At 42.1% G+C, this 25,896-nt stretch overlaps 2 protein-coding genes across 4 annotated transcripts; one reads left to right on the forward strand and one right to left on the reverse strand.

Annotated features, from left to right (window-relative positions):
* Nucleotides 1-343: 343 nt before the first annotated feature.
* Nucleotides 344-12,405, reverse strand: LOC109872817 (E3 ubiquitin-protein ligase rififylin-like). Its single transcript, XM_031807960.1, has 6 exons — nucleotides 12,233-12,405; nucleotides 8,772-8,950; nucleotides 7,913-8,050; nucleotides 5,295-5,612; nucleotides 4,784-4,994; nucleotides 344-2,667 (listed from the first exon to the last, which is right to left on the reverse strand). The coding sequence occupies exons 2-6, from the start codon at nucleotides 8,940-8,942 to the stop codon at nucleotides 2,486-2,488; spliced, it is 1,020 nt and encodes a 339-aa protein (XP_031663820.1). The 5' UTR covers nucleotides 8,943-8,950; nucleotides 12,233-12,405; the 3' UTR covers nucleotides 344-2,485.
* rfc2 (replication factor C (activator 1) 2) lies at nucleotides 12,220-19,493 on the forward strand. 3 transcript variants are annotated; one of them, XM_031807959.1, is made up of 11 exons: nucleotides 12,220-12,325; nucleotides 13,257-13,326; nucleotides 13,431-13,472; nucleotides 13,598-13,704; nucleotides 13,857-13,958; nucleotides 14,044-14,144; nucleotides 14,412-14,569; nucleotides 14,822-14,887; nucleotides 14,987-15,067; nucleotides 18,720-18,833; nucleotides 18,990-19,493. In XM_031807959.1, exons 1-11 carry the CDS (start codon nucleotides 12,297-12,299, stop codon nucleotides 19,098-19,100), a joined length of 981 nt encoding a protein of 326 aa, XP_031663819.1. In that variant the 5' UTR covers nucleotides 12,220-12,296; the 3' UTR covers nucleotides 19,101-19,493. The 3 variants fall into 3 exon arrangements, with proteins under 3 accessions (XP_031663819.1, XP_020319757.1, XP_031663818.1); XM_020464168.2 differs by lacking the exon at nucleotides 12,220-12,325 and adding an exon at nucleotides 12,373-12,603; XM_031807958.1 differs by lacking the exon at nucleotides 12,220-12,325 and adding an exon at nucleotides 12,639-12,821.
* Nucleotides 19,494-25,896: the final 6,403 nt, after the last annotated feature.

The following is a 25,896-nucleotide window of genomic DNA, read 5'->3' on the forward strand; positions in this document are numbered from 1 at the left end:
GAGTTTGAAGGTAGGCCTTGAAATACATTCACAGGTACACCTCCAATTGACTCAAATGATGTAAATTAGCCTATCGGAAGCCATGACGTCCTTTTCTGGAATTTTCCAAGCTGTTTAAAGGCACTTCTGACCCACTGGAATTGTGATACTGTGAATTATAAGTGAAATAATCTGTCTGTAAACAATTGTTGGAAAAATTACTTGTGTCATGCACAAAGTAGATGTCCTAACTGACTTGCCAAAACTATGGTTTAACAAAAAAATTGTGGAGTGGTTGAAAAACGAGTTGTGACTCCAACATCATACGTGTATGTAAACTTCAGACTTCAACTGCACACACCACTTTCCCGTTTTTATCAGTTTTATTTTTCAAACAAGTTCTTTTTTTCCATTTCACTTGACCAATTTGGACTATTTTGTGTATGTCCATTACATGAAATCAAAAAATAAAATTCCATTTCAATTCCAAGTTGTAATGCAACAAAATAGGAAAACGCCAAGGGGGATGAATACTTTTGCAAGGCACTGTATGTTATCATTTGTGCAGAAAACACTCCTCAGAAAGAAGGAGTGACTTGACTGACAACCTGGCTTGTATAAACTGATATCCAGGATAAAAACGAGAAGATTGTAAAAAAAAAAAAAGATCCAGTTGTCTCATGACACTGACATATCTTATTTCACCTGCTCTCTGCAAATTACACATGAGATTGTTAATATTGTTGCATGATATTATAATAGTTATTGACAACAGGCATATCAAACAGACTGGTGTAAAAATCTATTTGCGATATTGGCAGTCACAGTAAGAAATGGTTTTGTTATTGTAGCTAAACAACTTAAAACCAGTACATTCATTTCAGACAGACTGGGTATCTGGGATGAACTGAGTCTATCCCAGCGGACATGAATTCACTAAAACAGACATTAATTAGTTTAAGTGCATTTTCCTTATATGAGCAGTTTTATGGTACATTCATTACCTATAAAACAAGATGTACAGTAGAAAGACCATTTAAAAGTGAACCGTTATGTTTCTCTATGATTTTAAAACAACATGTTCCATAAATGTTAGTTGCAGAGAGGGCTGGCAAACCATTTCAATTACAGGAAATTAGACAAATGCATTCCAATTAACATTTAAAAAAAATCTATCTCAATAAATTTACTGAATTGCCTAGTTGGAATAGAATGAACCCCTCCTAAAAAACACTCAACACAAACAAAAGTACATTTTCAGAAAACATATGTTTTGATAAACTAGAAGTTAACATAATACATCAACTTGTCATTAGGAAACGAGTGCATTCAGTGCACTGCGTAGTCAATGAGCATTCCATTCTGGGGCACTTGCTGATAAGAGGGGGATGGTGAGAGCCTTAGAATGTAGACATGCTGCCAAACGAGGTCAGCTCTATTTATTTACCTCAAATCTAATTTGGGGTAAGGTCACAGAACCAACCTCAAACAGCAGCAAACAATTGACAACATCTAGAGAATTTGTATAAATGCATATCTACCGTACTGTGCATGGTTTACATTTCAGAAAATGTTCCCATTGTGGCTCATTTACAGAACTGTATATTAACTGTCAAGTCTGATCAACTGATAAAATATCAACAAGTTAATGGGTATTTTGACCATAAAAGGGCAAATGAACCCAAGCTGTATGCCTCCTTGACCCTCAAGTACTTTCGGTGAGCTACATGCAGACAATTGCATTTAAAGGGCTGTTTCCACTCCTAGGATGCTATGTTCAACCACCACACATCTCTGTGTCTGAAGGATCGCCAATAAGACAAATAAGGCCTGGGTTCTATGCTTAGCAAGTGCACTGCAACCTAAAGATAGCTCTGGACCACAAAACCAATTAACAGATCAGCTGGGTTGCAGGTACTGAAGTCAGAGTGTGTCATTTGGAGGATCTTAGCACTTCATATATTCTGTGCGCCACTTATTGCACCAATTACACAACTACTGCATTGCCTGCATTAAATATCCACACCGTCATATCCAAGCCTGCTTTTTCCAAGCCTTGCTTGAGGCGATAAGGTTGGAAATAAACTGTTTTGAGGTTTTCCAAATTTTGGTCTCTTACATTACCGCCGCTTATTCGCATTGTCAAAATGGGGCCCTGAGTGTTGTTCACCATTGGTCAAATAGCACCATTCTGGCCACTCTCTCTGTTTTGCTATTGATATGAACAACAGAGTAAAACTAGTTCAATAACAAAGTTATTGTACTGAAATCTTGAGTTCTTGTAAGACGCTGAAAGATCAGAAACAATAGGTTCCGGTGGAGTAGAAAAACTGAGAACCCAGAAAAGTGGAGTCAGGTTATTTCTCTGGAACACCAGTATGAAGAAGACTGTTTGAATGAGTGAGTGTGCACATTTATATAGTGTATTCTTGTAAGCTATGCGATCACTGAGCAGTGGTGGCAGCAATGCCATTTTGTCCATTGTGTCCCTCGCTGTGGCAATGCATCAGGACCTGAAGACATGCACCGCCCGTACCACGTACTGCCTACAGATGGGGCACTCGCTCATGCGTTTGCCGCACTTGCTGCAGGTGACCATGTGGCCGCATTCCAGCAGAACACAGTCAATGGGAGAGTCCATGCAGATCCGACAGAGGTTCTCCTCCTGGCTCTTGGGAGCCGCAGGGTCTATGGTACAACGACAGGGGAAAGAGGAGAGAAGAGAGGTCTCTAATTAAGTGTATTCTAAATAACTACTTGGGTCATCTTTCATTGTTTCATATTTGTCAGGTTGCCCATAAAAGGATACATTTAAGCAGTGGGAACAAATATTTCCATTTGGATTAGTGGATGATTTAGGTGATCTTCAAGTACTTCTCAAAATGCTTTTGAGCATGCTTCTCTTGTCTTTAGAACTTGATACAATACCCTTACCTTTACTTCTTGTATTTGAAACTGGAAAAATGAAAAAAAGAATTGAACTGAATTGAACTAATATATATATACACAGTGCCTTGCGAAAGTATTCGGCCCCCTTGAACTTTGCGACCTTTTGCCACATTTCAGGCTTCAAACAAAGATATAAAACTATTTTTTTGCGAAGAATCAACAACAAGTGGGACACAATCATGAAGTGGAACGACATTTATTGGATATTTCAAACTTTTTTAACAAATCAAAAACTGAAAAATTGGGCGTGCAAAATTATTCAGCCCCCTTAAGTTAATACTTTGTAGCGCCACCTCTTGCTGCGATTACAGCTGTAAGTCGCTTGGGGTATGTCTCTATCAGTTTTGCACATCGAGAGACTGACATTTTTTCCCATTCCTCCTTGCAAAACAGCTCGAGCTCAGTGAGGTTGGATGGAGAGCATTTGTGAACAGCAGTTTTCAGTTCTTTCCACAGATTCTCGATTGGATTCAGGTCTGGACTTTGACTTGGCCATTCTAACACCTGGATATGTTTATTTTTGAACCATTCCATTGTAGATTTAGCTTTATGTTTTGGATCATTGTCTTGTTGGAAGACAAATCTCCGTCCCAGTCTCAGGTCTTTTGCAGACTCCATCAGGTTTTCTTCCAGAATGGTCCTGTATTTGGCTCCATCCATCTTCCCATCAATTTTAACCATCTTCCCTGTCCCTGCTGAAGAAAAGCAGGCCCAAACCATGATGCTGCCACCACCATGTTTGACAGTGGGGATGGTGTGTTCAGGGTGATGAGCTGTGTTGCTTTTACGCCAAACATAACATTTTGCATTGTTGCCAAAAAGTTCAATTTTGGTTTCATCTGACCAGAGCACCTTCTTCCACATGTTTGGTGTGTCTCCCAGGTGGCGTTTGGCAAACTTTAAACGACACTTTTTATGGATATCTTTAAGAAATGGCTTTCTTCTTGCCACTCTTCCATAAAAAGGCCAGATTTGTGCAATATACGACTGATTGTTGTCCTATGGACAGAGTCTCCCACCTCAGCTGTAGATCTCTGCAGTTCATCCAGAGTGATCATGGGCCTCTTGGCTGCATCTCTGATCAGTCTTCTCCTTGTATGAGCTGAAAGTTTAGAGGGACGGCCAGGTCTTGGTAGATTTGCAGTGGTCTGATACTCCTTCCATTTCAATATTACCGCTTGCACAGTGCTCCTTGGGATGTTTAAAGCTTGGGAAATCTTTTTGCATCCAAATCCGGCTTTAAACTTCTTCACAACAGTATCTCGGACCTGCCTGGTGTGTTCTTTGTTCTTCATGATGCTCTCTGCGCTTTTAACGGACCTCTGAGACTATCACAGTGCAGGTGCATTTATACGGAGACTTGATTACACACAGGTGGATTGTATTTATCATCATTAGTCATTTAGGTCAACATTGGATCATTCAGAGATCCTCACTGAACTTCTGGAGAGAGTTTGCTGCACTGAAAGTAAAGGGGCTGAATAATTTTGCACGCCCAATTTTTCAGTTTTTGAAATGTTAAAAAAGTTTGAAATATCCAATAAATGTCGTTCCACTTCATGATTGTGTCCCACTTGTTGTTGATTCTTCACAAAAAAATACAGTTTTATATCTTTATGTTTGAAGCCTGAAATGTGGCAAAAGGTCGCAAAGTTCAAGGGGGCCGAATACTTTCGCAAGGCACTGTATATATATATATATTTTTTTTTTACGGGCTAAAATTCCATACCAGTCATCCCCAGATATAATATATGCCATTTAGCAGACATTTGGAGTAGTCTACAGTTCCCTGGGATTGCTAGCGCCACGCTATTACCAACGTAGCCTAACAGGACCACACACTGGAAATGCTCACCTTGGTTCTGGAGGTCCTTCTGGTTGTTGTAGAGGCGGGTGACCCTCTCCATCAGCTCCCACTTCTCGCAGCAGCCCTTGTAGTTGACAAAGTTGCGGGCCAAGATCTCCTTCAGCTGGCGCACGCTCAGGCCCTCGATGTCCTCAACGCAGCTCAGGTCAGACAGAGAGGCCCTCCGGCCGGGGATCAGGGTCTCCTCGTTGTCTGATGACTGCAGCAACAGGACAATCATGGAGGTGGGTAAAAATAATAATGTATATTTTGTCTGGTCTGTTTTTTGGGGTTTGGCCAGTATGTATTTTGTCTTGTCTTTGTCAACAACAGTGGTTTGCTAAACAAAAAACAACAACCTTTATGAATTTTATTTTGTCTGGTCTACGTGTATTTTGTCTGGTCTTTGAGTCTGTCTCTGCTGCTGTCTGACATTGATTATCCCCTTGGTGGTGATAGGTATCCATTTATCTAACAGCTACTGATTAATCAATCCCAAAACCTTGAACTTAGCAGTTACCTCTTCACCTTCGTCCTCCTCTTCTTCATCATCCTCCTCATCATCATCAGATATCTGCTCTGACTCTGGCTCTGCCTCAGGGGCTGATTGTTCTGGCCTCAATGTGTCGGGGCTGATAGGGCCCTGTGTCTGGGGAGGGGATGGTGTGCCTGGGGAAGGGACGTTGTTGTGAGCCCTGGGCTGGGAGGACACGGTCTCACTGCTGGTGCTGGTGCTGGGGGTCTGCTGGCCCAAGACCAGCTCAACCAGCTCCTCCTTTTCCCGGCACGTCTGGGTGGGCACCTCATGCAGGTGGAGGTAGTCGCGCAGCTGCCGCACCTAGTTTTTGGGGTTATTGTTGAATTCCATCTAACACCATTTAGATATTCCCTATTCGTCTGTATAATTACAACAACAAAAAAACTCCATTACTATGCACCTATAATGCAGTTACTAAAACATCATGTCATCTTGACATCTTAGTACAATGTCTAACTAATGTAATTAGTGTTATTACACAGATATACAAATAACAGAATGAAATGTGTTATTGCTTTAGCTTTCTCTTGACTTAGCTACAATATACACTACTCAAAAAAAATAAAGGGAACACTAAAATAACACATCCTAGATCTGAATGAATGAAATATTCTTATTAAATACTTTTTTCTTTACATAGTTGAATGTGCTAACAACAAAATCACACAAATTATCAATGGAAATCAAATGTATCAACCCATGGAGGTCTGGATTTGGAGTCACACTCAAAATTAAAGTGGAAAACCACACTACAGGCTGATCCAACTTTGATGTAATGTCCTTAAAACAAGTCAAAATGAGGCTCAGTAGTGTGTGTGGCCTCCCCGTGCCTGTATGACCTCCCTACAACGCCTGGGCATGCTCCTGATGAGGTGGCGGATGGTCTCCTGAGGGATCTCCTCCCAGACCTGGACTAAAGCATCTGCCAACTCCTGGACAGTCTGTGGTTTAACGTGGCGTTGATGGATGGAGCGAGACATGATGTCCCAGATGTGCTCAATTGGATTCAGGTCTGGGGAACGGGCGGGTCAGTCCATAGCATCAATACCTTCCTCTTGCAGGAACTGCTGACACACTCCAGCCACATGAGGTCTAGCATTGTCTTGCATTGTCTTGCATTAGGAGGAACCCAGGGCCAACCGCACCAGCATATGGTCTCACAAGGGATCTGAGGATCTCATCTCGGTACCTAATGGCAGTCAGGCTACCTCTGGCGAGCACATGAAGGGCTGTGCGGCCCCCCCAAAGAAATGCCACCCCACACCATGACTGACCCACCGCCAAACCGGTCATGCTGGAGGATGTTGCAGGCAGCAGAACGTTCTCCACGGAGTCTCCAGACTCAGTCACATCTGTCACGTGCTCATTGTGAACCTGCTTTCATCTGTGAAGAGCACAGGGCGCCAGTGGCGAATTTGCCAATCTTGGTGTTCTCTGGCAAATGCCAAACGTCCTGCACGGTGTGGGGCTGTAAGCACAACCCCCACCTGTGGACGTCGGGCCCTCATACCACCCTCATGGAGTCTGTTTCTGACCGTTTGAGCAGACACATGCACATTTGTGGCCTGCTGGAGGTCATTTTACAGGGCTCTGGCAGTGCTCCTCCTGCTCCTCCTTGCACAAAGGCGGAGGCAGCGGTCCTGCTGCTGGGTTGTTGCCCTCCTACGGCCTCCTCCACGTCTCCTGATGTACTGGCCTGTCTCCTGGTAGCGCCTCCATGCTCTGGACACTACACTGACAGACACAGCAAAACCTTCTTGCCACAGCTCGCAATGATGTGCCATCCTGGATGATCTGCACTACCTGAGCCACTTGTGTGGGTTGTAGACTCCGTCTCATGCTACCACTACAGTGAAAGCACCGCCATCATTCAAAAGTGACCAAAACATCAGCCAGGAAGCATAGAAACTGAGAAGTGGTCTGTGGTCACCACCTGCAGAACCACTCCTTTATTGGGGGTGTCTTGCTAATTGCCTATAATTTCCACCTGTTGCCTATTCCATTTGCACAACAGCATGTGAAATGTATTGTTAATCAGTGTTGCTTCCTAAGTGGACAGTTTGATTTCACAGAAGTGTGATTGACTTGGAGTTACATTGTGTTGTTTAAGTGTTCCCTTTATTTTTTTGAGCAGTGTATATAGTTAGACATGTAACTTAACCTAATGCATTTGTCCTTGTTTATTTGCCATCAACTGTTTTAAAAAAAGAGCAGTGGGCCTCCCGGGTGGCGCAGTGGTTAAGGGCGCTGTACTGTGGTCAGGGGTCACGCCCAGGCTCTGTCGTAACCAGCCGCGACCGGGAGGTCCGTGGGGCGATGCACAATTGGCCTAGCGTCGTCCGGGTTAGGGAGGGCTTGGCCGGTAGGGAAATCCTTGTCTCATCGCGCACCAGCGACTCCTGTGGCGGGCTGGGCGCAGTGCGCGCTAACCAAGGTTGCCAGTTGCACGGTGTTTCCTCCGACACATTGGTGCGGCTGGCTTCCGGGAGACAAGATAGTAGCCACTAAACAATTGGATACCACGAAATTGGGGAGAAAAAAGGGGTAAAATTCAAATTAAAAATTACATTAAAATAAATTTAAAAAGAGCAGCGGCACACCTTGAGTCGCATCAACTGGGCGCGGTCGAATAGGGTTCCGTGAAAGTGCTGGCATGTGTGGCAGAGGCGCGGGCGCGGCGGCTCCAGCTGCACAGAGCAGTGGCCGCAGTAGTTCTTCTTGCAGTCCACGCAGACATGCTGGGTTAATGAGAGAGGACAGGACACAGTGAGGGTGAAACTCTTACCAAGGAATGAACAGTCACAGTAAGGGGTGTGAAAGAATAACAGTGCGTGTGGAATGTGCAGGCTACCTGAGCTCTAGACTAGAACCTTATTGATGGGTATTTGAGTAGTTGAATCAAGTATGATAGCCATACTGTACAAAAACTGTACAAAAAAGATGATAAGATCTTACTTCCATGCACGTTCAGTAATAACTAATATAAAATGCAATTTGCTGTTTACTTTGCAGGTGAGATTGTGTGTGGCAACTGGCAGGCAAACATGTCAGGAGGGCAAGGCCTGTTGGAGAAATAACTGACCTACATTTGCAAGTGATTTAAACAGCCTTCTAAAAAATAGTCACTATTCTAGAGGTGTAGCCTACTGTTTAGGATTTTCCAGAACATGAGCATCTCTGTGTTGTAAGATTGACGAGTACAGGGTCAGTTACTGTCAGCTACTAATTAATTACTTACCGACATAGTGAATCTAAGAATTGTAGTGAATCACAGAAGTCTAAATTCTAGTAACTCTGTTGACAATCAAATCTGTTACTTTGGAGTCTGTAGCAGCTCATCTGTATCAAATCCTCTTGGATCTGTTTCAAGTCACACTCTGTTACCCAAATTTCAGATGAGAGCTGACCAGCCAGCCCTCCTTTACAATATTTATCAAGGTATTACCAAGTGCCTCTTACCTTCCTAGCGATGGTGTCGAATTGGCCTCCGCAGGCCTTGCACATATGTTCGGGAGAGGTCAGGGATTGGCTGTAGCCCGAGTTTGTGTAGGCCTGGCGCCAGGAGCTGACGTTTTCTTCCACTGTGGCGGTGGGTTCTAAACAACACCAGCTACAACAGGATGTCCACATGCTCCTGCCTGTTCACACAAAATACATACACAGGAAATTACATCACTTTCTCATGGAAAGACTTGCACATGGAATTAGAATCTTAATTCTAGTTCTATGGACTTACATCACAAAGGTGCATAGAAAAACAGAGTTGCCTAGTAAGGAAATGTGATTGCAGAATAGTGAAGCATGGCTTTCAGATTAATTGTATAGATATTAGTGATGGGGGGGGGGGGGGGGGGGGGGGATTGAAACAGTTACATATCGGGATATTATTTGACAATATATTGTATCGTATTGACAATATCGCAATATTATTTTGTTCACTAATACCGGACCCAAAACTTTTCCTTCATAGCTTGTTCTCTGTTTTCAGCACCTTTATTTCCCTGAACTGATCAAAGCTAATTTTCTCATAGCTCTCTCTCGTCCCTCGGCAGCAGACATATGGTGACATATGGTGAGCAATATGTTTGGATCATCGAAACACAACAAAATCACAGTATCGAATCACAATACATATAGAATAGCGAGAATCGCAAAACATATCGTATCGGCACCTAAGTATTGTGATAATATAGTATTGCGAGTTCCCTGGCAATTCCCAGCCCTTGTACATACAGTTGAAGTCGGAAGTTTACATACACCTTAGCCAAGTAAATTTAAACTCAGTTTTTCACCATTCTTGACATTTAATCCAAGTAAAAATTCCCTGTCTTAGGTCAGTTAGGATCACCACTTTATTTTAAGAATGTGAAATAGAATAATAGCAGTGATTTATTACACATTCCCAGAGGCTCAGAAGTTAACATACACTCAATTAGTATTTGGTAGCATTGCCTTTAAATTGTTTAACTTGGGTCAAATGTTTTGGGTAGCCTTCCACAATAAGTTGGGTGAATTTTGGCCCATTCCTCCTAACAGAGCTGGTGTAATTGAGTCAGGTTTGTAGGACTCCTTGCTCGCACACGCTTTTTCAGTTCTGCCCACAAATTTTCTATAGGATTGAGGTCAGGGCTTTGTGATGGCTACTCCAATACCTTGACTTTGTTGTCCTTGAGCCATTTTGCCACAACTTTGCTTGCAAGTAAGATTGGGGTCATTGTCCATTTGGAAGACCCATTTGCGACCGAGCTTTAACTTCCTGACTGATGTCTTGAGATGTTGCTTCAATATATTCACATAATTTTCCTTCCTCATGTAACCATCTATTTTGTGAAGTGCACCAGTCCCTCCTGCAGCAAAGCACCCCCACAACATGATGCTGCCAACCCCGTGCATCACAGTTGGGATGGTGTTCTTCAGCTTGCAAGCCTCACCCTTTTCCTCCAAACATAACAATGGTTATTATGGCCAAACAGTTCTATTTTTGTGTCACCAGGCCAGAGGACAAACCAGAGGACAAAAGTACAATCTTTGTCCCCATGTGCAGTTGCAAACCGTAGTCTGGCTTTTTTTATGGCGGTTTTGGAGCAGTGGCTTCTTCCTTGCTGAGCGGCCTTTCAGGTTATGTCGATATAGGACTCGTTTTACTGTGGATATACAGTGGGGTAAAAAAGTATTTAGTCAGCCACCAATTGTGCAAGTTCTCCCACTTAAAAATATGAGAGAGGCCTGTAATTTTCATCATTAGGTACACTTAGACAAAATGAGAACTTTTAAAAAATCCAGAAAATCACATTGTAGGATTTTTTATGAATTTATTAGCAAATTATGGTGGAAAATAAGTATTTGGTCACCTACAAACAAGCAAGATTTCAGACTCTCACAGACCTGTAACTTCTTCTTTAAGAGTTGAAGTGTACCTATGATGAAAATTACAGGTCTCTCTCATCTTTTTAAGGGGGAGAACTTGCACAATTGGTGGCTGACTAAATACTTTTTTGCCCCACTGTAGATACTTTTGTACCCTTGTTTCCCCCAGCAGCTTCACAAGGTCCTTTGCTGTTGTTCTGGGATTGATTTGCACTTTTTGCACCAAAGTACATTCTTCTCTAGGAGACAGAACGCATCTCCTTCCTGAGCGGTATGACGGCTGCGTGGTCCCATGGTGTTTATACTTGCGTACTGTTGTTTGTACAGATGAACGTTGTACCTTCAGGCATTTGGAAATTGCTCCCAAGGATGAACCAGACTTGTGGAGGTCTTGGCTGATCTCTTTTGATTTTCCCATGATGTCAAGCAAAGAGGCACTGAGTTTGAAGGTAGGCCTTGAAATACATTCACAGGTACTTGACTCAAATGATGTCAATTAGCCTATAAGAAGCTTATAAAGCCATGACATCATTGTCTCGAATTTTCCAAGCTGTTTAAAAGGCACAGTCAACTTAATGAATGTAAACTTCTGACCCATTGGAATTGTGATACAGTGAAATAATCTGTCTATAAACAATTGTTGGAAAAATTGCTTGTGTCATGCACAAAGTAGATGTCCTAACCGACTTGCCAAAACAATAGTTTGTTAACAAGAAATGTGTGGAGTGGTTGAAAAACTAGTTTTAATGACTCCAACCTAAGTGTATGGAAACTTCCGACTTCAACTGTATGCATGTTATGAAATCCTGAATCACCTGAAAATGTTGGGGGGGGGGAACAAGCAACATTGAAGGATCAATATTCCATTCTCTAAAGAAGTAATACACTGAGTATATAAAACATAAGAAACACCTTCCTAATACAGTGGGTCATTCTGACTGTTTTCTATATAGGTGCCTACCGATGTCTGGTGCACACGGCATCTTATTGAGAGAAGCTCCAATTAAATATTATAACAGCACAGCAATGAATGACTATGTCTTGTCTAGGCCAACAGCGGGTGCTAGGTGTAATACAATCGATACTAATTGCTGTTTTAATTAGCCCACAACGTGCCTCTGTGGTGGTCACGCCTAGAATAACGTGGACATTGCATGGGAGGGGCACCTTGCAAAATGCAAATCAAACAATCATCAGTTGATTTTTGGATTCCAAAAGAATGGATAAATAAATCAAGGCATGCACAATACAGAGATATTTAGCCTACATTAAACTATCCCTGTGATTGACGCAAGGGCGTGTGATCGAATGGCCTTGATGCTGCATGATGTTTCATTCCACCCAGCCATTTCGAATGGGATATCCCAGATCCTTGCCAAGAGGACAGGAAAAAATTAAGGATGGCATCTTCGAACAATAAAGGGGATAAGCCTCCATTTTGAAATTATTTGACATCATGCAACTACTAACTGAGATTTGGACATAAACTACCTCACTCTAATTTCTTAGACCCGCCGGCTTGTCTGATCACACTGATGCGCAAGCGACCTTACCTGGGTGACCCGGAGCAAATCCTCTTTGTAACGGCCATCTCGGATTGCTGAAACAATCACACACATGCAAGGTCTCAAAGCCAGGATTTTGTCGTAAGCATAAACTTGGTTCACTGTGTTGTTCAATGTCTGGCCATACAACCAACTGGCTGGTATGAAAATCTACTGTTGGTAGACTGTTCGCATCTTCAAGGAAATGACGTCAGTTTAGCGCCAGCTGTTTGGTTCCTGTCTTGGCGGGAATTTTGTGCACCCGAAAACATGGACGTGGCGATGAATGAGGTAGATTCTGAGCAAATTCAAACAGAAGTTCAACTGAAGAAAGATGAGGCCCCTGCGAAGTTGTCTAGTAGTAGATATGAGCTGCCATGGTAAGGTTTACTAGCTAGACTAGTTGGCTAATTGCAATATTTCTGTATTTCTTAGCGGACTGAAATCGCTCAGCACATCTAGTAGTGCTAATGGCTAATTAGCTAGCTAACATTAGCTAGCCAGCACAAGCATGAGTACAGATGCTAGCATTGTACTTAACTACGCAAGGCATACTATTAGCTATGAAAACAAACCCATTCTGCGTGCCTTTCAAAAAGTAAGTAGATAGCTTGCTATGTAATGTTATGTCAAATATACTGGTAACTAGCTATCTTTTAAGCATCTCATAGAGCAACAGCTAGCTAGTGCAAGTTATAGAAATAATAATTTGATGGGTGCTAATTTGTCCTGTTTTGCACATGTACACGTGTTTTATACACATACGTGAATTGGAAATGTGTGTTTTTATTGCATATCCCAACTCTGCCTGACACCCTCGCGGAGAGTACGGTCACAGCCCGGCCCTGCTAAAGGGACAATGACAGATTGTCACCTTGTCGTCTCGGGGATTTGAAATGGCAATCTTTCAGTACTGGCCCAACGATCCAACCACTAGACTACCTGCCGCCCATATCTACCCTCCATATATATCGTGTGAATCACTATGAATTGCTTGTTGCTGATAGCTATGCGTGTTCTGAATATCTCACAGGGTTGAAAAATACAGACCCTTGAAGTTGAATGAAATAGTAGGCAACGAGGAGACTGTTAGCAGATTGGAGGTAAAGTATCCTCAATATTTTATTACAGTAGTTTGACAGTTTCAATACATTTGATACTAAATAATAGCTACTTGTATGAATTATTGTTCCATTCTTTCTTACAGGTGTTTGCCAGAGAGGGAAATGTGCCAAACATCATTATTGCAGTGAGTGACTGAAATGATTCATTCTTAAATCATAACTATATGATATTACATACTGAGATGTTGGCGCAGAGTAATAGTATGCAAGTTATGCCATCTCTTTTTAAACACAATTATCAATATTATAGGGTCCCCCCGGTACAGGAAAGACCACCAGTATTCTGTGTTTGGCGCGAGCTCTTCTGGGCCCAGCCATGAAAGATGCTGTCCTGGAACTGAACGCCTCTAATGACAGGTGAGTAAGTGAAGTCTACCATGAAAAATGTTACACTGGAATACTTAAGTGCACAACATGTGAGTCCAGGAGCTGCATTTTGAGTTAAAATCACGTTGTGTTTCTTTAGAAAGTGAAGCCTACACTAACAAATTGTCATCCACCTTCCTCAGAGGCATCGATGTAGTTCGAAACAAGATCAAGATGTTTGCCCAGCAGAAAGTCACCCTCCCTAAAGGGAGACACAAGATCATCATCCTGGATGAGGCTGACAGGTAAGTCAACTGAGGGTCACGACATCTAAGCTGAAAGCTGATCTAGTGTACCTGTACCTATAAACGGCTGTGCTTGTGCCATCAGTATGACAGACGGAGCCCAGCAGGCCTTGAGGAGGACCATGGAGATATACTCTAAAACCACACGCTTCGCTCTGGCATGCAACGCCTCCGACAAGATCATTGGTGACTGTCCTTTTTAATTTATTTTTGAGAAAATATTTAACATTTCTGCATTGTTGGTTAAGGACTTGTAAGTAAGCATTTCATGTTAAGGTCTACTCCGGGTTGTATTCGGTGCATGTAACAAATAACATTTGATTTAACAGTTTAACACCGGTGCTGTCGTATTGAATAGAGACCCTAGTGTAAGCGACAGTCGCATTACAAAACCAACCTGGCTTTTTCACTGTTGTGATGGTCTTCCATGTTGCTGTGCCCCATCCTCCACAGAGCCCATCCAGTCACGTTGTGCAGTCCTGCGCTACACCAAGCTGAGGGACGAGCAGATCATGATGCGTCTGCTGGAGGTGGTGGAGAGGGAGAACCTGGTCACCAGCAATGACGGCCTGGAGGCCATCATCTTCACCGCCCAGGGAGACATGAGACAGGTGGGGAAAGGGGCCAACTGTCCTCAACCTCCATGTTGGCTCTAAGGGTTCCATGAGAATAGCATTCTTGTTACCATTGACTAGATTGGGAATGTCTTAGGCGGTTTGGGTGTAAACATGGCACCCTTTAAAAATCTGAAGTTTGTTGAACAATGTATATCCATGGCTCCTCATAGTGCCTTGTACTTTTGGGCCAAGTCTGGTTGAGACGTGTGAAACTATAACTTAAGCTGTCTTTTTTTGCATCATCAGGCGCTGAATAACCTACAGTCCACAAACTCTGGGTTTGGCTACATTAACAGTGAGAATGTGTTCAAGGTACAGTTCTGTTTCCAAACCTGTCATTTTAGAACACAAAGTTGACAAATGCCTAGCTCTGTTTCGAATGAAAGAAAAGTAAAGAATTGTTTTTCTCAGGTGTGTGATGAGCCACATCCCCTGTTGGTGAAAAGCATGCTCGAACACTGTGTCAATGCAAACATTGATGAGGCTTACAAGGTATTGCAATCCACATTCAATAACAGTAGACATAAATATAATCATATGGCTCTCAATGAATAACCCTAATTTCTGTAGCCTTTAAGCATGGTTCTTGAAGTGACCAATAACTGATTAGTTAGAATATAGTATGAGCATATAGCTGATATACAGTGGGGCAAAGTATTTAGTCAGCCACCAATTGTGCAAGTTCTCCCACTTAAGATGAGAGGCCTGTAATTTATCATAGGTACACTTAGACAAAATGAGAGAGAGGAAAAAATCCAGAAAATCACGTTGAATTTTTAACAAATTTATTTGCAAATTATGGTGGAAACTAAGTATTTGGTCACCTACAAACAAGCAAGATTTCTGGCTCACAGACCTGTAACTTACTTCTTCTTTAAGAGGCTCCTCTGTCCTCCACTCGTTACCTGTATTAATGGCACCTGTTTGAACTTGTTATCAGTATAAAAGACACCTGTCCACAACCTCAAACAGTCACACTCCAAACTCCACTATGGCCAAGACCAAAGAGCTGTCAAAGGACACCAGAAACAAAATTGTAGACCTGCACCAGGCTGGGAAGACTGAATCTGCAATAGGTAATCAGCTTGGTTTGAAGAAATTGACTGTGGGAGCAATTATTAGGAAATGGAAGACATACAAGACCACTGATAATCTCCCTCGATCTGGGGCTTCACGCAAGATCTCACCCCGTGGGGTCAAAATGATCACAAGAACGGTGAGCAAATATCCCAGAACCACACGGGGGGACCTAGTGAATGACCTGCAGAGAGCTGGGACCAAAGTAACAAAGCCTACCATCAGTAACACACTACACCACCAGGGACTCAAATCCTGCAGTGCCAGACGTGTCCCCCTGCTTAAGCCAGTACATGTCCAGGCCCGTCTGAAGTTTGCTAGAGAGCATTTGGATGATCCAGAAGAAGATTGGGAGAATGTCATATGGTCAGATGAAACCAAAATATAACTTTTTGGTAAAAACTCAATTCGTTGTGTTTGGAGGACAAAGAATGCTGAGTTGCATCCAAAGAACACCATACCTACTGTGAAGCATGGGGGTGGAAACATCATGCTTTGGGGCTGTTTTTCTTCAAAGGGACCAGGACGACTGATCCGTGTAAAGGAAAGAATGAATGGGGCCATGTATCGTGAGATTGAGTGAAAACCTCCTTCCACCAGCAAGGGCATTGAAGATGAAACGTGGCTGGGTATTTCAGCATGACAATGATCCCAAACACACCGCCCGGGCAATGGAGTGGCTTCGTAAGAAGCATTTCAAGGTCCTGGAGTGGCCTAGCCAGTCTCCAGATCTCAACCCCATAGAAAATCTTGAGGGAGTTGAAAGTCCATGTTGCCGAGCAACAGCCCCAAAACATCACTGCTCTAGAGGAGATCTGCATGGAGGAATGGGCCAAAATACCAGCAGTGTGTGTGAACCTTGTGAAGACTTACAGAAAACATTTGACCTCTGTCATTGCCAACAAAGGGTATATAAAAGTATTGAGAAACTTTTGACCAAATACTTATTTTCCACCATAATTTGCAAATAAATTCCTACAATGTGATTTTCTGGATTTTTTTCTCTATAATTTTGTCTGTCATAGTTGAAGTCTACCTATGATGAAAATTACAGGCCTCATCTTTAAGTGGGAGAACTTGCACAATTGGTGGCTAACTAAATACTTTTTTGCCCCACTGTATAATACACACACACACACAGTACCAGTCAAAAGTTGACACCTACTCATTCAAGGGTTTTTCTTTATTTGCACTGTTTTCTACATTGTGGAATAAGAGTGAAGACAGAAAAACACATGGAATTATATAACCAAAAGTGTAAAACAAATCAAAATAGATTGTCTTCAAAGTAGCCACGCTTTTCCTTGACCGCTTTGCATTCTCTCAACCAGCTTCACCTGGAATGCTTTTCCTTCACTCTGCGGTCCAACTCATCCCAAACCATCTCAATTTGGTTGAGGTTGGGAAATTGTGGAGGCCAGGTCATCTGATGTAGCATTCTATCACTCTCCTTCTTGGTCAAATAGCCCTTACACAGCCTGGAGGTGTGTGTTGGGTCATTGTCCTGTTGAAAAACAAATGATAGTGGGACAAAGTGCAAACCAGATGGGATGACTAATCGTTGCAGAATGCTGTGGTAGCCGTGCTGGTTAAGCATGCTTCGAATTCTAAATGAAAAACAAACAACAAAATCACCAGCAAGGCACCCCCACACCACCATGTAACACGGTGAGAAATTTGGGCTGCAATCGGAGGTGCACACCTCCGATTGCAGCCCAAATATCCCACCGTGTTACATGGAGGTGTGGGGGTGCCTTGCTGGTGATTATTTTTTTAAATTTAGAATTCGAATCACGCTTAACCAGCACGGCTACTTCAGCATTCTGCAACGATATGTCATCCCATCTGGTTTGCACTTGGTCCCACTAGCATTTGTTTTTCAACAGGACAATGACCCAAAACACACTTCCAGGCTGTGTAAGGGGTATTTTACCAAGAAGGAGGATGGAGTGCTGCATCAGATGACCTGACCTCCACAATCACCCAACCTCAACCCAATTGAGATGGTTTGGGATGAGTTGGACCGAAGAGTGAAGGATAAGCAGCCAAAAAGCGCAAATATTTAATGATTTTTTTTATTTATTTTTTTACAATTGGTTACATGATTCCATGTGTTATTTCATAGTTGATGTCTTAACTATTCTACAATGTAAAAAATAAAGAAAACCCCTTGAATGAGTAGGTGTCCTAACTTGACTGGTACTGTATATGTATGTACACTACCGTTCAAAAGTTTGGGGTCACTTAGAAATGTCCTTGTGCTTTAGTTGTTTTGTCCATTAAAATATCAAATTGATCAGAAATACAGTGTAGATATTGTTAATGTTGTAAATGACTATTGTAGCTGGAAACGGCTGATAAAAAAATATATATACCTACAGAGGCCCATTATCAGCAACCATCACTCCTGTTTTACAATGGCATGTTGTGCTAGCTAATCCAAGTTTATAATTTAAAAGGCTAATTGATCATTAGAAAACCCTTTTGCATTTGTTAGCACAGCTGAAAGCTGCTATGAATAAAGAAGCAATATAACTGGCCTTCTTTAGACTAGTGGAGTATTTGGAGCATCAGCATTTGTGGGTTCGATTATAGGCTCAAAATGGCCAGAAACAAAGACATTTCTTCTGAAACTCGTCAGTCTATTCTTGTTCTGAGAAATGAAGGCTATTCCATGCGAGAAATTGCCAAGAAACTGAAGATCTCGTACAACGCTGTGTACTACTCCCATCACAGAACAGCGCAAACTGGGTTTAACCAGAATAGAAAGAGTGGGAGGCCCCAGGGCACAACTGAGCAAGAGGACAAGTACATTAGTGTCTAGTTTGAGAAACTGGCAGCTTCATTAAATAATACCCGCAAAACACCAGTCTCATTGTCGACAGCGAAGAGGTGACTCCGGGATGCTGGCCTTTTAATGGACACAAAAAAGTGATTCTTTCAAAAAACAAGGACATTTCACAAGGGACCGCAAACTTGTGTGTGATATAAATTAGTCACACTTTATTTGGATAGTCACCTATAGATTTACAGATGGTCAAAATAATCTATGCAATTGCTTGTTTAGATTATTGAGCAGCTGTGGGCCCTGGGTTACTCCCCTGAGGACATCATCGGTAACATCTTCAGAGTGTGTAAGACCTTCCAGATGCCGGAGTATCTCAAGCTGGAGTTCATAAAGGTAAGAGATGAAAAACAAGTCGGCAGTTGTATATTGTCTCATGTCAGATCCTTTCCTGTGTTTTCTTTTCTGAAAGGATTTAGTTGGGTGAAACAGAATGGCTGAAGTGCCAAAATGTAAGCCATATCACCTCTTCATTACTGTCCCTTTTCTCAGGAGATAGGCTACACACACATGAAGGTGGCAGAGGGCGTGAACTCCCTGCTGCAGATGGCAGGCCTCCTGGGTCGACTGTGCAGCAAGACGGCCACCCCGGATACCAGCTAACACCCCACCCACGCTGCCACCCATCTCAGCACTGTCTCTCCTCCCACCTGTCTGTCTCGCCGGGGTTGTGTTCATTAGGGGAAACACTTTCTACGAAATGCACATTTACATTTTTTGTTATTGTCCTTCCATGTTTGGCTGGTTTCTTCTGTTTCGTTCATAATGTACACGACTTTGCTTCAAAACGCTGACTAAGAGTCCTGGGGAGTTCTGTTTAGACATTTCTGGATGAAATACATTTTGTATTTTATACAAGTTAATGTAAATACTATTGTAAGTCACTTCTGTAATAAATCAGTGTTGTAATTACGACTTATTGGAATATAAAGAGGTTGTAAACTTAAGTTTTGAATTAAGGATTTATTATTACAGACTGACATGTTATCTACATTTTAACTGTTTGAGCTCTTTTATTCATTTTGTAACACTCCAACAATCAAAGTACTGTACATGGTTCCCCTACATTTTTAGACTCAAGGGAATTCATTATGAAGTAACACTGTTTGGGTGTTTACCCTTATGGCATTGCTCTGGTATAGCACATTGAAATTTGTATCACTTAGCATTTATCCAAGCATCTCAACAAAGATGGTAAGAACATTCCATTCCCATAGTCATCTACTCGTTGAGCATGTAGTTTCCATATCATGCCGTTTTGTTCACATAAACTGGTTCATCTGTGACAAATAAAAGTAAATTCCTAGTTAATTACATGTAAGCAATCATTTAGCACAGTGTTTCCCCAACTCCAGCCCTTGAGCATCTCCAACAGTACACATTTTGTTGTAGCCCCAGCCAAAAACACTTGATTTAACAAGTAGAATCAGGTGTGCTTGTCTGGGGCCACAACAAATATGTACTTTTGGGGGTACTGGAGGACCGGAGTTGTGGAAATGTGGATTTAGCAGACAATCTTACCCAAAGTGACTTACAATTAGTGCATTCATCCTACGTTCATAGCAATTATTATAAAGCACTATGGTGACTTACCGTCCCCTGACCCCATTTTCATTTGGTCCAGGAATTCAGTGTTCTGGTAATCTGATCCATCTGTTAGTTGTAAGGTGTGGGGAGAATAATCTTAGTTAAATATCAAATGTAACTCCAAGATCAAAACTAAACTTTTCCAAAATAAATCTTCATAAATATGACTTAATTCAAGGGAAGGATAGGCCTGTATTCCTTTTAATGTGCATACCAGAGTCATGGCTGATTGTATCACTAGATGGAAAAACATTCTCATATGAACATTGATCATCATCTAGAAAGAAAGACATTTAATCAAATTACATTGACATCCAAATAAGGCAAGTGACAATCAAATAAGTGTGTTAGTCACATGCAAAGGGGTGCAGATGTAATTGCAAGGAACAGTGACATTTTTATGCTCTTGTGCTCCAACAGTGCAAGTCAAAGAGCAGTGAGTTGCAATTACTAATTGGATATCATGAAATTGGGCAGAAAACAAAAAAGAAAAGTGAGTGAAACAAAAATAAAATACTAAGTAAGAATAGAAAAAGATCACAAGACATACACACGTGTAATATATATATACACACAAAATATACAGAGTGTACAAAACATTAAGAACATTTTCTTACTATTGAGTTGCACCCCCTTTTGCCCCCAGAACAATCTAAATTTGTCATGGCATGGACTCCACATGAGGTCAAAGGGATTCTGGCCCACGCTGACTCCAATGCTTGCCACAGTTGTGTCAATTGTGCTGGATGTCCTTTGGGTGGTGGACCATTATTTGATACACAAGAAAATGTTGAGTGGAAAACCCAGCAGTGTTGCAGTTCTTGACACAAACCAGTGCACCTTGAATGTCCTTGTCTCAATTGTGTCAAGGCTTAAAAATCCTTCTTTAACCAGTCCTCTCCTCTTCATCTACACTGATTGAAGTGGATTTAACAGGTGACATCAATAAGGGATTATAGCTTTCACCTGGTCAGTCTGTCATGGATAAAGCAGGTGTCCTTAATGTTTTGTATGCTCAGGGTATATATACATATTTTCAACAAGTTTGCTGCAGTTAAGTGGCAAAATATGTAAACAAGGATACTTGTCCATAGAGTGATGAGTGAGCAACAAGGATAAATATCCTTTGGGGGGTGGGGGGAGGGCTGATAGTCTGGGGGAATAAGCTATTGGCCAGTCTGCCTATACTGTGCTCTGAGCACATCAGAGCACATACAAAGAAGTTATCGAGAATGTTTTAGTCCAGTGTAGGTAGACTGCCATGTATTGTTGCCTGTACCTATTGATGTGGTTTTTACTGAAGCTTGACATTACTTTTAACTGCAGCAGACTACATTATCTGCGAGGATATCACCTGACCCACCCACTTGCCTCCCCTCCTTTAGGTGTTGCATGTTCTTTCCATTAGCCTTACAATAAATGGCTCTACTGATCAAAATGCATAAATGGTGGGCCGCCCAACTTTCTTTTCAGTATGTTTTGGATTCATAAAAAGGCCCAGGGAGTGGGCGAGAGGAAGGGGGTTGTTTATTTGTTCCTTTTGAGTGTTTTTTCCCCCTCATTCCACCTGGTTCCATCTGATAAAACCGTAGGCATACAAATTGTATTCATGTCATTGGATAAATCATACTTACCACTTTCAGAATGTCTGGTCTCTGCATTTGTACTCTCATCAACATTCTGGTACACTAACACTGGGATTGGATCACTGTAAAAACAATAGGCACGTGTATTATTATTCACAGAAAAAAAATACAGATTAATTGTAAGTATATAACGTTTTACATGGAAATCAAAACATTAGCAGATAGATACTTACACATATGTTGCTTCAAAGTTTCCCATCGGAGCTAAAATGACACAATTGAAAAGGCAGTTAGTGCTGAGGAATTTGGTAGTGTGAATTAGCCTATTAATAGTGTTACCACACTAACCACGTTTCCATCCACAGTTTTTATGAGATGTAAAGTCATAATGTATATACAAAAAAGTCACAACAGCTGTGATGGAAACAGGAAGTTTCAGTACAATTTTATGAATGCCAACAGATCATTGAGATCTTGTGTTGGTGAAATACATTATGAGAGAAATGGTGGTGGAAACGCTTTTATGCGCAAATATTGATATAACAACCATCATATCGAGGTAAACTTGGAGTCATGCGACAATATTGTGTGTGGTCCTCTTTACTACTGTGGAAAGCTTTACAACCATTTAAAAAAGAATAATTATGGAGTTGGTCCCCCTTTGCTGCTATAACAGCCTCCACTCTTCTGGGAAGGCTTTCCATTAGATGTTGGAACGTTGCTGCAGGGACTTGCTTCCAATCAGCCACAAGAGCATTAGGGAGGTCAGGCACTGATGTTGGGCAATTAGACCTGGCTCGCAGTCTGCGTTCTAATTGATCCCAAAGGTGTTCGATGGAGTTGAGGTCAGGGCTCTGTGCAGGCCAGTCAAGCTCTTCCACACCGATCTCGACAAACCATTTCTGTATGGACCTCACTTTGTGCATGGGGGCATTGTCATGCTGAAACAGTAAAGGATCTTCACCAAACTGTTGCCACAAAGTTGGAAGCACAGAATCATATAGAATGTCATTGTATGCTGTAGTGTTAAGATGTCCCGTCATTGGAACTAAGGGGCCTAGCCCGAACCATGAAACACAGCCCCAGACCATTATTCCTCCACCAAACTTTACAGTTGACATTATGCATTGAGTCAGGAAATATTCTCCTGGCATCCGCCAAACCCTGACTTGTCAGCTGGACTGCAAGATTGTGAAGCGTGATCCATCACTCCAGAGAACGCGTTTACACTGCTCCAGAGTCCAATGTCGGTGAGCTGAGCTCTTCGGTAAAGCCATTCTACTGCCAATTTTTGTCTATTGAGATTGCATGGCTGTGTGCTCGATTTTATACACCTGTCAGCAACGGGTGTGGCTAAAATAGGTGATCAACTAATTCTATCGGGTGTCCACACACTTTGTATATATATACAGTACCAGTCAAAGGTTTGGACACCTACTCATGCAAGGGTTTTTCATTATTTTTTACTATTTTCTACATTGTAGAATAATAGTGAAGACATCAAAACTATGAAATAACACATATGGAATCATGTAGTAACCAAAAAACAGTTAAACAAAGAGCCCTAGGAACATGCCTCAGGACTACCTGGCATGATAACTCCTTGCTGTCCCCAGTCCACCTGGCCGTGCTGCTGCTCCAGTTTCAACTGTTCTGCCTGCGGCTATGGAATCCTGACCTGTTCACCGGACGTGCTACCTGTCCCAGACCTGCTGTTTTCAACTCTCTAGAGACTTACAGGAGTGGAAGAGATACTCTTAATGATTGGCTATGAAAAGCCAACTGACATTTACTCCTGAGGTGCTGACTTGCTGCACCCTCGACAACTACTGTGATTATTATTATTTGACCATGCTGGTCATTTATGAACATTTGAACATCTTGGCCATGTTCTGCTATAATCTCCACCCGGCACAGCCAGAAGAGGACTGGCCACCCCTCATAGCCTGGTTCCTCTCTAGGTTTCTTCCTAGGTTTTGGCCTTTCTAGGGAGTTTTTCCTAGCCACCGTGATTCAACACCTGCATTGCTTGCTGTTTGGGGTTTTAGGCTGGGTTTCTGTACAGCACTTTGAGATATCAGCTGTTGTACGAAAAGGCTATATAAATACATTTGATTTGATTTTGCTATTTTGAAGAATGAGTAAACTTTACAAAGGGGGGATATTTTTGTGTCATAAAATTATCTATCCAAGACATTTAGGTGGAAACGCTTTTATGAGGAAATATTGATATAAAAAACAATCATATAGAAGTAAACTTGCTATATAAAGCAAAACGTTTTTTGTGAGAAACCCATCAGTCGAGTTGAAAATGTCATGGAAGCCCATATAACTTGTATTTTTTTATTTGGTACATAGGAATTTAACAGGAAAATGTATTTTTATGTGCACTATGTCATCATAGCGGTCATCCCCCTCTTCAAAGGGGGGGACACTCCCAAACTGCTACAGACCTATATCTATCCTACCGTGCCTTTCTAAGGTCTTCGAAAGCCAAGTCAACAAACAGATTACCGACCATTTCGAATCTCACCATACCTTCTCTGCTATGCAATCCGGTTTCAGAGCTGGTCATGGGTGCACCTCAGCCACGCTCAAGGTCCTAAACGATATCTTAACCGCCATCGATAAGAAACATTACTGTGCAGCCGTATTCATTGATCTGGCCAAGGCTTTCGACTCTGTCAATCACCATATCCTCATCGGCAGACTCGACAGCCTTGGTTTCTCAAATGATTGCCTCGCCTGGTTCACCAACTACTTCTCTGATAGAGTTCAGTGTGTCAAATCGGAGGGTCTGCTGTCCGGACCTCTGGCAGTCTCTATGGGGGTGCCACAGGGTTCAATTCTTGGACCGACTCTCTTCTCTGTATACATCAATGAGGTCGCTCTTGCTGCTGGTGAGTCCCTGATCCACCTCTACGCAGACGACACCATTCTGTATACTTCCGGCCCTTCTTTGGACACTGTGTTAACAACCCTCCAGGCAAGCTTCAATGCCATACAACTCTCCTTCCGTGGCCTCCAATTGCTCTTAAATACAAGTAAAACTAAATGCATGCTCTTCAACCGATCGCTACCTGCACCTACCCGCCTGTCCAACATCACTACTCTGGACGGCTCTGACTTAGAATACGTGGACAACTACAAATACTTAGGTGTCTGGTTAGACTGTAAACTCTCCTTCCAGACCCATATCAAACATCTCCAATCCAAAGTTAAATCTAGAATTGGCTTCCTATTTCGCAATAAAGCATCCTTCACTCATGCTGCCAAACATACCCTTGTAAAACTGACCATCCTACCAATCCTCGACTTTGGCGATGTCATTTACAAAATAGCCTCCAATACCCTTCTCAACAAATTGGATGCAGTCTATCACAGTGCAATCCGTTTTATCACCAAAGCCCCATATACTACCCACCATTGCGACCTGTACGCTCTCGTTGGCTGGCCCTCGCTTCATACTCGTCGCCAAACCCACTGGCTCCATGTCATCTACAAGACCCTGCTAGGTAAAGTCCCCCCTTATCTCAGCTCGCTGGTCACCATAGCATCTCCCACCTGTAGCACACGCTCCAGCAGGTATATCTCTCTAGTCACCCCCAAAACCAATTCTTTCTTTGGCCGCCTCTCCTTCCAGTTCTCTGCTGCCAATGACTGGAACGAACTACAAAAATCTCTGAAACTGGAAACACTTATCTCCCTCACTAGCTTTAAGCACCAACTGTCAGAGCAGCTCACAGATTACTGCACCTGTACATAGCCCACCTATAATTTAGCCCAAACAACTACCTCTTTCCCAACTGTATTTAATTTAAATTTATTTATTTATTTTGCTCCTTTGCACCCCATAATTTTTTTATTTCTACTTTGCACATTCTTCCATTGCAAAACTACCATTCCAGTATTTTACTTGCTATATTGTATTTACTTTGCCATCATGGCCTTTTTTGCCTTTACCTCCCTTCTCACCTCATTTGCTCACATTGTATATAGACTTGTTTATACTGCATTATTGACTGTATGTTTGTTTTTACTCCATGTGTAACTCTGTGTCGTTTTATCTGTCGAACTGCTTTGCTTTATCTTGGCCAGGTCGCAATTGTAAATGAGAACTTGTTCTCAACTTGCCTACCTGGTTAAATAAAGGTAAATAAATAAATAAATCAGGCACAGCCTTTTACGCACAGCATATGTTTGTATGTAGAATTTTGAATATTTGC

Source organism: Oncorhynchus kisutch, linkage group LG28 (genome assembly GCF_002021735.2).
Source record: "Oncorhynchus kisutch isolate 150728-3 linkage group LG28, Okis_V2, whole genome shotgun sequence".
In the NCBI taxonomy this organism is placed as follows: domain Eukaryota; kingdom Metazoa; phylum Chordata; class Actinopteri; order Salmoniformes; family Salmonidae; genus Oncorhynchus; species Oncorhynchus kisutch.